The sequence below is a fragment of the Varanus komodoensis genome, unplaced genomic scaffold (genome assembly GCF_004798865.1).
Source record: "Varanus komodoensis strain SLA01 unplaced genomic scaffold, ASM479886v1 scaffold59_1, whole genome shotgun sequence".
In the NCBI taxonomy this organism is placed as follows: Eukaryota; Metazoa; Chordata; class Lepidosauria; order Squamata; family Varanidae; genus Varanus; species Varanus komodoensis.
In genome coordinates, this window is record NW_025336221.1 from 47,381 (window position 1) to 62,106 (window position 14,726).

Sequence of the window (14,726 nt, forward strand, 5' to 3'; positions counted from 1 at the left end):
TCACCTTCTTCTTGCTCAGCAGAAATGCAGCTCCCAACATCAGAGGCAGAGACGTTGGAATACGCAGAGTGGTTTGATGCTTTGGGAGACAAATTTGGTGAGCTGGTGGCTGAGCTGTCTGGCCTGACGCAGGGACCATCCAGGACTTCTGCCTCAGCTGGCAGCTCTATGGGAGGCCTGAAGGGCTGCTGCTTCAACAACTTTATCTTTTCCTCCAGCTGTTTCTGAAATTGCTGGTGTTGCCGCTGTTGCTGATGATGGATGCTCTTGAGAGGGGGAAAATCACAAGCAAAGGTTAACAATTAAAGTTGATTTTGTGTGGCTGTATTCCAATATCGTAATACATATAATCATTATGGGAATAAGGCTTTGGCTCGTGATGTTCCACCCACTCTCTTGGGCAAACTTCTGCTTCCACTGTCGAGTAACTTCATCTTGTGTTGTCCAAACTCAACAAATCCTGGTTAATTTTAACTGATTATAACCAGTTAAAAACTATGTTTTAACCATAGTCAAAGCTATGTTTTAACTAACCACAGTTTATGATACAAATGCCACACCAATTGTGGCCAGTCTCTTTGTGACCTGTTAGATCATGGCATCAGAATGGTACCTCAATCTTCAGCAGCTTTTTTGTAATTATTTTTGTTGATACTGTTATTTTGCTGATACTGTGCATATTGTAAATTGATGGTTTGTAAGCCACTTTCTGTGGGAGCTAGTAGAAAGGTAGGATTTATATTGAAAAAAATGAGTAAGATCTTGAAGAAAAAGTAAATATAACTTATTCCTCAATCTCCACAAAAATAAACTTAGCACTGTGCAAGGATATTGGTTTGTGGGAGAAAAAGATGCAAAAGAAATAGCAGTAGATTTTCACATCTATCCTCACAAAGTGAACTGCAGCATCACTGCTTGCGTTAGCTTTAATTGCTGGACTTCCAACTCCACTGAAAGCTGGTTTTAGGTAGGGTCAATAAATAGGATATTCATGGAGCAATGTATTTTCCAATAAAACTTTGCCTTATATCATTATTTACGTATTTCACTTTTACCTTAAAAAGCTTCCTTAGAAGGCACAAAGTCATTGACATGGATCATGTCTATACCTATTTACCTTTGTCATTGTTACATTGTTGGGTAGTCATAAACCACTCAATAGTCGTTAAAGAATAAAGACATCCTTGGCTTAAATTACAAACCAGTTCCTGGGGTTCCTTCCCCCCAAAGTGGTTTTGGAGCAGTTCTACAGAATTTTTTTTTAAAATGCTTAGAACTTTAAATACAGACCTGTGCAATTCTCTCTTGTATCTTATTGATACAATTAAAGTTGTATTTATTATTATTAAACAAATTATTAAAGTTTGTTAATTGTTCTGGGAACTCAATGAATCTATATTTGGTAGAATATGCAACTCAAATAAAGACAATCAACACAAAATAAAATGCTCTTGTTCTTGCTGTGTGCTCTGCATTAATGATGCATCTCTTTCTGTCGATAAACAAGAGTATCAAACGCTAAGTAAGTCCCTTACCATCGGATAGGTGATGACTAAGGCTACCCAACCAACAAGCAAGACAGTGCTCAGAATGACTGTGGCCATGTCCTTCAGCATGGAATCCACTGGTGCTTCTGGTCGGGGGACACTTTGGCTGGGTGTCTCTCCAGCATTCTCTGGAATGGGAGGAGGCAAGTCTTTTGGAGAACTGCCAGCCAGATCAATTGCCTGAGTGAACAAGAAGTACATGAGTCCAGAGGCTTTCATGGGTACAACCACTACCTCTTTTATAGTTACTCTGTTGCCGGCAACACACATTTATCAATAAGGATGATTTATAAAAAGTTCATAACATACAATTACATGAAAAAATCTCCATTCTTTAGAAAATTGCATCAAACTTGGCCAAACTTGGCAGTGACTGGAAATGAGAAAAACACTCTTAAACAGCAAATGGATGTTTCAGGTTGTCTGAAGACATGTTTAGCATCAACTGCAATTAATGCATAAAGTTAATTATATTAATGAAGTTTGTGAAAATTATAACTGTAGTATTATATCACCAATGGTATGGGTAAGGCATGTGAGTTACAGTCCCACAATATCCAGAGGTCCACAAGTTGCCCACCACTGGTTTTGATTCAATATATTGAAGAATGCACACAGTCATGCAAGTTACAGGACAAGTTCCTTTATCCAAAGGGCTCTTCAATGGATTGAGCTACAGCCAAAATCTATACAACTCCTGCTCACATATTCCTACTTTTGACACAGTTTGTGCTGTTCACGTCCCTAATGAATTTCTTAAGAGTCATTCCATCCACAAACCTCTCCGAAAGCAGCCTTGTCTGACTCTACTGGAATCACATTTTCTTGCCGTTTTGGTAAATTGCTTGGAAATTTTTCCAGGATCTTTGTTGGAGCTGATAATGGTGTCTCATGGTGACCTTGAAATAAGAATATGGCTTCTGTTATTTCCAAAGAAAAGCAATGGCCAAGCAACATTGCATGCTATATGAATACTGAAAATATGGGAATGTGTGGCATATTAATCAGGTGTAAAACAGGCTGCTGGATAAGACTGAAGGGTGTACTAGTTCTGCATTCTCCCTGCAGAAGTGGACAGCTTTCTTGGAGGTTTGCAAGTCTACAAAACCTTTCTTTGTGCTTTTTTCTCAGCTTCTACAGACTGACCCTGGACATGGAACATGGCTGTTGGCCACTCTCTGTGGGTTCACCCAGTCATTCTTTAAAACAACTTTCACAGCCTGCTATGGTAGTGCTTCCGTAAGTCAGAAGAGGGCCCAAGGCAGACATGGATCTACAGGCAGATTCCTTGAGTCTGTAGTCATTGTTAGTCCTTCTCAGAACAGACCCCATGAAAAGAATCGACTACCTAGGTAAAAATCAAGGCATCGTGGTGGCAGCGACTGCCGCCACTGGGCCTTGTTCAGGGCCTAGGATGTGCCTAAGCTCTGAATTCAGAGGCCTGCATGCATCAAAGGTGTAGGCAATGGGACTGCACCCTTGATTCTGGAATGTCCATCTTCTCCATGAGGCTCTGATTGGTGGGCTTCGGGGTTCCAGTAACAAGCAGTTCAGATCTTGCTCAAAATTCTGTTCTAAGTGTCTGTCTTTTGCACCAGGCTCCCATGATTCTAGGTTCTGTTAAAAACATGCAGAGCCAGCAAACCTGAAGTCAAACACTTGCATTTTTCATAGACTTAAAGACTTGCTCTAAAATGCTTCATAACTTGTCAGTTAATGATAGATGCCGCACAGAATCAAATGACTTTCTCATTAGAAACCATGCTTCCTCATTACGGGGTATGACTGAACAGGATAGGAAATCGGATTCAAATCCAGAGGGTGTTTTCCATAGTAAATGATCTTTTCCCTGGTAAGTTCAGCACAGCAGTGAATATTTTGCATTACAGGCACTGGAAGCATGGAAAATTGCTTAAAGCATTTGAGATTAAATGACGTCTGGCATGGAAGACATTAATCATGTTCTTGGCTTCTAGAAAAAGTAGCTTAATTCTTATAAGTGCACTACTGTTAACAAATTCATACAAAAGGGATGGTTTTCCCATCTCTTATTTTTCTTCCAGCTGGTAAGAAAGGTAAAGCATTGGTCATGGAAAGTGTAGATAATACATTTCAAGGATATGACCCATATTTTTATTTTGGATTTTGTCCATCAGAGGGCAGTGCAATGCAAAAAAAGTCTGATTTTTACTTCTTGATACCTATTAAAAGCCAGTGGTTCTTCAGATAGTGGAATCTGTTGTTTTGTTTAAATCCAGAGGCGAACTTTAGATCAGTACTTGGGGTGATGACACACTCTTCAATGGTGATGCCAGGTGTTTTGGGACCCTCTATCAGAGGTATGGGACTTCCCCGGGGCTACAGAGAAAAAGAAAAATCTCTAAGTACTATTCTGTGAAAAGAAGCAATGCTGCTTTGCTTCTTTGTTTCACAAAAACAAAATAAAACAAAGATATCATAATAACAACACTTTAAAAAGTTTATTTGGAATTTAATTTACTATTATAGCATAAACACTCAAGTCTATTCTTAAACAGATTATTGAAGGCTGTTGTTACTTTGTTGGCAAACTACCAGTGCAAAGGATATGAGCTATAAAGAGTCTACATTACTGACACAAGGTAAAATTCCCAGAAGGTAATTTCAGTTTTTTTATTGGTGATCCCAACCTAGAATTAACAGCACAGACAAAGAAGCAGTTTAGGCCCATAAACAAAGGTACAGGACAAAGCCAATTTCTGTGCTATATACGGGATGGGCTTCTCTGCTGGGATTGGTAAGATGCCATTATTAGTTGATAATGATTATACACAGCATTGGGAGCAGTACATAATTAATGGGCCATTCAAAAAGCACCACTTGCTACAATCCCTTTCGCTTCTGTCTACGTCTTCTGTTTAGAATGGGTAGATTCACACATACCCCCAAATCTCTTTGAAAAATGAAAGGTTTTCTTTTGCTGTCAGGGCAAAATAAGCTCTCACTCCTTATGACCTGTGGTCAATCAATTAACTCTGACTTAGGAGTAGTCATGCTGCACTGGTTATGAATCTGAATGGCGAAGAAGTAAGGGAAGGCACTGCTTTTTCTGCGTGGCAAGAGAGAACTGCACCTGCTAGAAATGGAGGCTCAGTACAGCTTACCATAATAGCTACTCCTTCATGAACCATGGACAGCGATGCATACAAGCCTGTGGAATACTTCCCTACGTAGAGGGTTGGCCTAGAAAAGCAACAGAGAAAGTTGGGAAGAATTTGTCACAGTGCTGTTGTTGTGGATGAATGGATGGATGGACCGAGATACACACACACACACCATACATAACCATCTGTATATGTAGCTATATACCATTCTTGATACCAGCATTCTTAACCTGATAGAATGACCAGAAATAAATGGGCCAATGAGAAAGCCTGGAGTTGTTTTCCAGAGGTGACGTGCCCGCCCTGCTGTTTGCAATGCAGCCTCCCCCTGGAAAGCACCAGAAACTGCTTCTGTGGCAGGACACGGGGGGTCATTCTGTGTGTGCTGGTGCAGCATTTGCACTGCCTGTTTATTCTGAAGCCAGGGCCTGATAGGAGCGGGTGAGCCTGCCCCTTCGGTGTGGACTGTGGCTTGGAACAGATTTCATACGGGTCACAGATGAAGGGGCCTCTCCGTGCTGTGCAGTATCATGGCCAGCTGCTGTCCAAGCAGGCATTCCAAGGGCTCACTCTATAAATCCTGCTAGTACCTTTTGTACAATGACCATTCATTTTAATGGGATGGAACTATTTCCTGTTTGCATTTCTAAACACAAATCCACATCGCAGTTTTCAGCTTCATTAATTAAATAAATATTTACGTTGTGCCACCCTGACTATGGAACCAGCTGTCCAAAGGGGAGTGCCTGGCACCTACTCTTTATTCTCTTTGGCACTGGGTAAAAACCTTTTTATTTGCCCAGTATTAAAATAGTTAAATACCTCCATACCAATTTGATTGCATTTGCTGTGGGTCTATTGCCATTGATTTAGTTGGTGTTATTGTTTTATTGTTTGTTTATTACATATTGTTTTTGTTTTTCTGTTATATGCTTTTTAACTTTGTGAACCGTCCAGAGAGCCTTTTGACTAATAGGCAGTATAGAAATCAATAAATAAAAAATAGTTTTGCTCAATGTCAGTATTTAATGCTTATATTGTGAATTATTTGATCTGAAGGAGCCAAACACAAATGTTGTTTTGGATGAATCTCATTGTGTGGATGTAATCTGAAATTGCACTTTGCATAAAGAATTCAAAAGAAAATGGAAAGATCATGTTTACTGGGATGAGCAGATGTTTTGGACTTCCAAAGTCAAAAACTAAATGTGTTCGAATTCAGCATTCAGGATTCCTGACCAATGGCCACACTGGCAGAGACTTCTGGGAGTTAAAGTCCAAAACATCTGGAGATCTGCCTCCTGCCCACCTTGATTTATATAAAACATTTAAACACGATGAAAATATATCAAAGTTGAACTGCATATGTGTTCTGGTTTTTACAATATATTATCAAAACTCCTAAATAACATTGTTCTTCCAATTTCCTTTACTTAAATAGCAGTGTACTTTGATTTCTGATTGCTACTGCAAATAAGGACTTGCCAAAAGCTGTATTAGCAGCAGTCTCACTCCAGCACTAACGCTATGATAAGCTCTCTCTACAGAAATGAAATAGTTGTGCAAATAGTTAGCAGCCCATTTGCTGCTGTATGGTTTTGACTGAAAGACATGCAAACCAATTTCTGTTCATATAGACTGCTTATCTCCTTCTTGCCATCCCCCCAAAATCCACGCATGAGGACTGCAGGACCCCCAAAAAGGCATGAGATGCAGCCCAAGAACCTGCAGCTTCAGAGAAGGGACTGGTGAAAATTGGCCAGCACTCTTATATGAGTAGAATCCCTTTCCATACAGGCACCGTTTTTCATCCAAGCTGTTTATTTTATTTAAGAACAGAGTTACACATCATACGAGAATCATAGAATAGTTTGGTCAGAAGGGGCCATGAAGGCCACCAGGTCCAAACCCCTGCTGTTGCAGGACACCACATTACACCATCCCACTGCTGCCCAGTTTCTTTTTGAAGGTCTCTAGTAGAGCCCACCACCTCTCTAGGCAACTGAATACATCACCAATGGAGAAAATGAGTATTCAGCCTTTTGTTAAAAGTTCACAAAAACACCTCTAAAAAGAAGTGAAAAGCCTTGTCTGATTTCCTGAAGAGCTTTTTAAGCATATATTTATGTGTGGCAATGTGAGCATTACTATGCTTGTACCTGACATATTCTTTCAACAGAACTCAAATACTGGATTTTTGTTGGATAATCTACAGTAATAGTGGGGCAGTCAGCTTCTTTCTCCATTCCATTCCATTCCATTCCATTCCATTCCATTCCATTCCATTCCATTTTTTGTAAAGCTCTTTGGTATTTTAAGAAATAGCAAGGGGAGTAAGTTTTAAGATTGACTTAACAGAATAATCTGGAAAGGCCTGAAAACTATAGACTTTGAATTATTAAACTCAGGTTGACTGCCTTCCATGATTTGAAGAACTAAAACTTTACAACTACTACAAAGTTCACAGTTTGCTTGAAGGGAGTAGAGACTTTAGGCAATAACTGAATTGCCTTGATATAATAAGGACATTTTTTATCGCATCATTGAACTGAAATATACTCACATTAATTTGCTTTTGGCCTCTGTTTCCTTGGGAAATGGGTACTTCCACTTAGTGATGCGTCCCACTTCACCAGACATGAACGTCAGGTAGCGCAGTGTTTCCACACCCACGTTTGTATGCATCACTTTCCACAGCCCTTCCCGCTGCCAGATGTAAAAAGCCACGACGGGGGAGCCGTAATTCTGGATCCACAAGACGTCCCCCGACTCACTGTCCACAGTCACCACCAGCCCATCTCCATTAGATGCAAAGTGGGACATTTCTGGAATGCACACAAACGCAAGCAATCACACAGAGCCCTTGCACAACATTTCAAAACAAGGTGTGGCAGTCACAGGACAACTTGCAATGAGGACCCATTCAAGGCTCTTACTGTATTGCACATCCTCATCAGGCAAGGTGGCTGCATAGTCGACATAGGTGGCGTTCCAGCGGAGCTCCTTACTCTTGGTATCGTACATCGTGATGGTATATTCTGTTCAAAGGGAATCCACAGTCAAGCTCTGCTTCAGAAGAGGAGGCCACCCACAGCTACTGCTCAAGATAACTGTATGTTAGTCCAGGGGTGGTGGGGATGCATCTCTGAGCATTAGTTGCTGGGACGCGAGCCGCTGCGCGAAAAGAATGCTGGGCTAGCAAAGTCTCTGTCCAATCCAGCTTAGAGGCTCGTGTACTCGAGGTGCAGCCCTATCCAGATGAATGTCAGCCTCTCAACTGGAAGGCTGATGATCATCCCGTGTACGGCAGGAGAAGAGGCAGAAGTGATCCATTCCTCCCTGCTCCTCCCACTTGGCCTTTTTGCTAGATGGCTGTTTTGGGCTATCAAACTGGGGCAAGTTGCAGGGAAAGGGAAGAAGGCCGCGGAGACACAGGGTATGTTTCACTCTAGATTCTGCAGTCTCTTCCGCCCCCTGCCCACCTGAATGCCCCCTTTACAGCCTCCTTAAGGTCAAGTTCCCGACTTCCAAGAGGCGGCTTGGCTGCTGGGATGGGCTTTTAAGAGTGCAGATTCCCAGCTCAGATCTCTTGTCTCCAAACTCAGACCTGGAAATCCAAAGTATTTTATAACCTTCACCTACTGTGATAGGATCATTCCTTAATTATATCAAACAAAACCAAGCACTTCTTTTTTCAGACAAAGCTCAAACCTGAATATTTTTTTTCTGTATTTCTCCTCCACTGGTAGTTGTAGACCTAATCACTTATTTGGTAGTAAAAGGCAAGCCAGATTTCCCCTCCACTGTTTAAATTTCATATTGTATAGGGCAGCAGTGAGGAAGGAGCCACTGCCTTCCTGCCCCAAATGTGAGTTTCCAGGAGTGGCTGTTGGACCAGATATTGGGATAAATGGATGGACCCCATAGTTTGCACCAGCATGGCTGTTCCTACATTTATTCCATCAAGACCAAAGCATTTGTGTGCAACTGTTCTTAAATAGATGTTTCGGCATAATCATCCATTTCTGCTGAATAAAATGAAATGCCAGAGAAACCACCAAAGAAAATGATTTATGCTGCTATTGTACACTTCACTGAATGTCTGCAAATGGCACATTCTCATTGTTGCATGAAGGTTAATGATTTTTAGTACAAAGCCTTCATCTTGAGAGATCAAATAAACCTCGTAACATCAGCATATCCTGTTCTGGTCTGCCTGGCTTTAAAAAGTTACCCTTTAAGTGGTAGAGGGAAGAACATCCTACCTGTTCGGCCAAGATACAGGAGAGATGTGGATGGGCACAGGCTTTCAGCAAACGAAGAGGTCAGGGTCTGCTGTTTCTCCCCCGTTGCAAGGTCTACCACATACCAGCTGTCTTGCTTTTTACCTAACAGGAAACATCAGCCGGGGAATCCAGTTCAGACCAGTGGTGTGGTGGAGCCAGGGGCCCAGGGAGGCAGCCTCTGCATTTCTTCTTAGCAGGGCTGCTGGTATCTTCTGCCATTCTACCCACAGTCCCCTGCTCCCACTGCGCTGAGCTGCAGCCCTCATCCTAGCTGGTGGGGAAACGAATTTTCTGAACAAGATATGGCTCCCTGCCGCAATGCACAGGCTTTTCACATGGCTTTTTCTTGGACGGGCAATTAAAGCCCATTTGATTTACCAAAGAGCTGTTTTTGGTAGAAATGGAAGCTGCCACGACTGGTTTGTTCATATGGATTAACAGAGCTTCTTGAATTCTGGGACTCTGGCGGCAGGGGTGGCTATGGGGATGGCCCTCATGATGCCATCACTTCAGAACCGATCCCTACACTCCTAATTAAGGGTGATTCCGAAAATGCTCCTACTCCTTAATTCCTTGCCTTCTTGCACCTGGACTCTCAAAATGTTGTTCTACAGAACGCCAGTTTTTGTTTGCTTGCTTTTCATTGCCCCTGGCACAATGAGGAAATGGAGAGTGATACAGTCATTGCTGAGCAATGTCTTCATTGTGAAACAGAAACAACAACCCAAATATTTATTTAAAAAATCTACCATATAACTGCAGTATTGAGTTAGATTGTGGTGGTTTACGGAAGGATTATAACAAGGCTTGTATCATTTGAGGTATGAAAGCCTAATGACAAAACATTGCTTTGCAAAAGTGCATTTAAATAAAGACAAGGATGTTAAAAAATCCCACAGAATTAAAAAAAACTAAAATTACACATCACAAAATATAAAGAGGGACAAAGAACCTGCAGCTGCAACTTGGAAGAAATTTCCAGCCAAGGCTCTTGCCTCCACACAGACCATTACACCTCATGCCGGTAGCTCCCCAACAGTAAGCAATGTACTCCGAGGAAGCAAAGTCGGCCTTACCCATGTACAGAACGCCATCTGAACTGCGGCAAGGAGACGCTTGAACTAGCTCAGGGATGGTGAAAGGCAGTTTCTGGAAGAGAAACAGTCCTATTAGCCATCTGAACTGAACAGTCGTTTTTAGTGAGGTTTGCAAGATAACAAATGATCAGCAAATTTCAATTCCATGCATGTGGCCATTTTAGAGTCACTTGAAATAGATCTGGGGTTTGTCTGTTCTAGCAGACGTCAGCGTGAGCTAGAATTATCAGCAATCTGCATGTGCTCTTGCGTCATATGATGTGACAAAGATTTGTATCGATGAAGCTGTGGCATTCACTTGCTGCCACTGCCAGTTGCCACTGTTAACAAAGCAGGTATTTCAACAGTTTCTGAGAGCCCGCTGGCCTTCTTGCCATTTGGCCTATCTGTTCTTCCAGTCTTGGAGGTTGAAAATGCAAGCTTTGTCTTCCCTGCAGCTTTACAATACATTGCAACATTGTTCACATTCCCTATAGGAGACTTTAATCTCCATTTTAAGAAACAAACACAGGAAAGAGAAGCAGATGCTAGTTCTCTCTGGTGTTGAGATGTGCATGTATTGCAAGAAGGGAGGGGGATGACCATTTAGTCTCTATTTGCTCCCTGACAGCCCAAAATGTACAGAACATGCTAATTGTTACAATTAGCTGTGCTTTGGTGTCTATTTCTCTACAGCGATCAGCATCTCTGCCCAGGATGTGTGCATCCATTGCCCACTAAGAAAGCACACCTCTTTTTTGTGGCTTCCAAGTTCACATAACAGGAAGCCTTTGATGTATCCAGTGCACAAGAAACAGTTAAGACCTTTTAAATTAAGGTGAGAAGAAAATCTTGTAAGCATGCCACTTCTCTTGTTGGGCGGTCACCAAGTGATTCCTGATTTGTGGATCATGCTGGTCCACCCTTGGTCACACTAGTCTCTGGTCCTAGTCTTTTGGCCACCCAAAGGTGCAGGGTGTCCTGTTTCCCTGGTGATCCTTCTGCTGTGAGTATCTTACCTCAAAGAGCTTCACACAGGTTAGCTAACTACCTGGTTAACTACCTGGTCAGTTTTCCCTTTTGCTCTCTTAGTACTGTTCCACAGCCACTTAAGTTAATTTCCAGGTCTATGAGCAGAGAATGGAAATCCTTGACGTGCCTCACAGGAAGACAATACACTGCAGTGGATTGGGGATCATCCCGACAAAGGGGTGACCATATAGTGGCACACTGAAATAAGAAGATGACTTTAAGAGTGTTCATAAGCACGGTGTGATTTTTATGTTTTTGTGGGAAGATGAAGAATGCAGCACAACTGCTACCCCCAGGACCTTAATGTACTTCTAAGACCTACAAAGGCACCTTCCAATAAGTAATTCTTAACATTCCAAAGGGCACATGAGATTAAAAACACACTCACAATGTTCAGGAAAGGCTGCTGCCTACACCAAAAACTCAAAAAGTATATTAGGAGCATGGGAATGCACCTCACGCTGGCTCAGAGTATTTGTCTGTCTGGGCCAGTATCGTGTGCTGTCTGGCCATGGTTTTGCCAGGATTCCAATGGAAAAAGGCTTTTCCCATGAGCTCCTCCTTGATTATCTATGCACATATTTAACATTGGAGATGCAAGGGATGTCTATGTCCTTCTGAGCATTTGAGAGGAAACCTATATTGGTTAAAATTATAAGAGGAAGTTGAAACAGCTTCAGGAAAAGACGCTTGTAAAAAACCAGCATTTATCTCCATTTCATCACAAAACTTCAGTTAAGAAATTATGCAATGAAGGAGGGAATATCAGACATGTTTAATACTTTATGTCCTTTGAAAGCATAGCTAACAGATGCATAGTAGGAATCCAATACATCCGTCCCATGCACATTTTCCTCTGGAATAGGTTGTGTTTCTTGACAAGATTGCTGAATTCCTTCAGACTATAATTAAGTGCCTCATGTTGCTCCAGGTGCTTCAAAAGATGCTCCAAGGACCCATTAATCTTGTTCAAATGCTGCATATATAACATAATTGAAAAATAAGCCAAACATTTAGACTCATATAGCCAAAGAAGTCTGTCCTGAAGATAACAATGCACATTCAGTTCTTTCAATCCCTGAATCAGCAGTTCGCGAATCCAGACAAGCTGGCAACACAAGGTGGGTGCAGCCATTCCTGGAATTAGTATCCTAAAGTTGGCAGCAGCAGTTAGCAAGCTTAGTAGCCAATTTCCCAAGCTGTATGGGATACTGGTAAAGGCAAGAACTCTACCCATAGAACTTCACAGCATTTTGAGAAACGAGGGAGGCAGCACAATGCTTAGAGAGATCAATATAACTTCAGTCTCCATGGACCTAGATTTCTGCCTCAAAGAACTGCCAATTATATTAGGCTGGTTGAGCCACACCTTCTAGAGTCTAGAACAAAGAGTGCCTTACTCCCTGTTTCTGTTTTCATTTAATGCATGTTTTCCATGGGCTACAGTGGGCAAGTTCACAGGTAACGCCAAATCATTGGGTTTACGTTCCCTCTTCCCACTTCTGTTCCCTTCTTTTACTTGCCCTAATACTCAACTCATCTTCCTTGTTCAAGGAAACAATAATAGCCAGGAATTACATATGAACTGGCCAACAATGGTTTGCAGTTACCCTTCAAGCTGAAACTGGAAAAGCATAAGAAGGCATTTTCACTCACACTAGTTAAAGTCAGACTAGTCTATTGCAATGCTTTCCGACTAGGGCTGCCTTTAAAGACAGAAAGTTCAGAAATTTCAGCAGATGCAAAATCCAGGTGTGAGAAAGCTTGTGGTAAGCTTGCGCTTTGATCATGCTGCATCAATTTTGCCTCAGTCACATTGGTTACCCACGTGTTTCTGGGCTCAATTGAACTGGTGCTGGTACTAGAGGAAACAAACTATTTAGAGAACTGATTCTACAGTTTCATTTTAAGGCATGGTTTGTTTTGCCTTGCTTTGTTTTCAATATTAGCTGTTGACGGCACTCCACTATACCACTCAAGGATAACAACACTCATGTGACATTTGATTTTTTAAAAAGGACAACTGACAGACCTGCCCTCTTTAATAATGCCATAACATTTTATTCTCTTGATAAAAATCACTTAAAATTATTGGAAATCTGTGAATGCTTTTTGCCTGTGAGAACACAGTTACCACCTGGCCAAATTATACATACAGTCAAGCCTTCGTTATTCTTGCCACCAAGCGTGTACAGACTTCCATCATTAGGATCAGGAAGAAATGCTGGCCTAGGACTTAAAACAGAAATTAATACATTGCATTAGCGGGGGTGGGGGAAGAAACACAATAATAGCACATAAGAAACAGTAGTCCATAAGAAAAGAGATCTTACACTTTCTTTTAAAAGGGGAAATATTTATTTTTAGCTTGGTTCAGCACCTCCACCATTTTTATCACAATCCTAGTCCTGTGTGAGATAGGATTAAGCTACATTTTCACTTGAACTTCAAAGTTAATCTAATGGTTATTTTATAAGTTGGTGCTTCCATAAAGAAATAAATCTTTAGGTCAGGTAAAAACAGAGCTGTTATTTGTTAGCTGTTAATACAAAATTGCATCCTGCTGAAGCAAAAAATCTTGGTGCACTTTATGGCTAATAATTCATTGATAATTAGATCACTGTTGGTTGGATTATTGGAATAAACTTCAGAATTCTAAGCACATGGGCAAAGATCAGGCCTGTAATACTTTGTTTTGAACTTGGTTTGATAACCTAGTTTTAAGGGGCCCTTAACTTTCTGGTTCAGGAGACACAGGAAATTGTAGTTTAACAAACCTTGGAAGTACTGAATCAAAGGAAAGAGGGTACAAAGGGGAAGGGGAAACTAGGGACAAGTTTGTGTTCTTGGCTTGTTTCCAGTCTGAAAAACTATGGAACAGGTTCACCTGCCCAAATTGGACCATTCACTTCAATTACTGAACAATTCTGTGGCCCCAAACACTGACTGAGGGGCCGCAGGACAATGGCAATGCCTACCTCTGGGATCAGACAGAGCTCCAGCCTTGGGAAAAAGCATCGGAGATCTGACTCAAGTTCCCCTGAAACCACCACAAAAGGGCCTGCACCTGCTGGCCACCAAGGTGGGAAAACTGACTCTGGAGAAGGGGAATGGGGAAATCCTGGTGGCAGGTGAGGCCAGAATGCATGCGATCTGGACCCTCTTCCAGCTTCCTCCCCTTCCCTTGGGAAGTGCTGTGGGCAGATGGACAAAAAGCCTGTCCAGTTGGAGGGCAGGGAGGTGAAGGTCACCTCTGCCATCCCTGCAGGAGTCCATCCATCGGAGCCCTGATGCACAGTCACCTCTGAGCTTGGAGGCTTCCATCTCGTGAGAGGAGGACCCATCAGACCAGGTCCTGAGCCATGCAGTGCAGAATAACTCAACAGTAGCAGCTTCCTGAGGGTCTCAACTTGCTATTGCCACAGACATTTGTGTTCTTAAGGAGCTGATTAAAAATGAAGTATTTTCTTATCAGTAGGTTACATAATTTTGGAGACTAAAGCTTAGAGTTCAGCCTCCAAGAGTTCAGTGTAAACACTCTGTCCTTACAAACGGATGGTTGGGGAATGGGAGATCATATCATTATACTGTGCCCTACCATGAAACCAATAAGAGGAATTAAACCTGGCAGGCTGGATTATT

At 41.8% G+C, this 14,726-nt stretch overlaps 1 protein-coding gene across 2 annotated transcripts in view; it reads right to left on the bottom strand.

Annotated features, from left to right (window-relative positions):
* ERN1 (endoplasmic reticulum to nucleus signaling 1) overlaps positions 1–14,726 on the bottom strand; it is a 66,994-nt gene that overhangs the window by 13,538 nt on the left and 38,730 nt on the right. For both annotated transcript variants that reach the window (XM_044449508.1, XM_044449507.1), the window contains exons 4-13: positions 13,241–13,319; positions 10,053–10,125; positions 8,956–9,078; positions 7,627–7,728; positions 7,254–7,515; positions 4,691–4,769; positions 3,749–3,905; positions 2,328–2,446; positions 1,536–1,727; positions 5–266 (exon numbers count right to left, since the gene is read on the bottom strand). In XM_044449508.1, the coding sequence (XP_044305443.1) occupies positions 5–266; positions 1,536–1,727; positions 2,328–2,446; positions 3,749–3,905; positions 4,691–4,769; positions 7,254–7,515; positions 7,627–7,728; positions 8,956–9,078; positions 10,053–10,125; positions 13,241–13,319 (1,448 nt within the window). The remainder of the gene's footprint in view (positions 1–4; positions 267–1,535; positions 1,728–2,327; positions 2,447–3,748; positions 3,906–4,690; positions 4,770–7,253; positions 7,516–7,626; positions 7,729–8,955; positions 9,079–10,052; positions 10,126–13,240; positions 13,320–14,726) is intronic.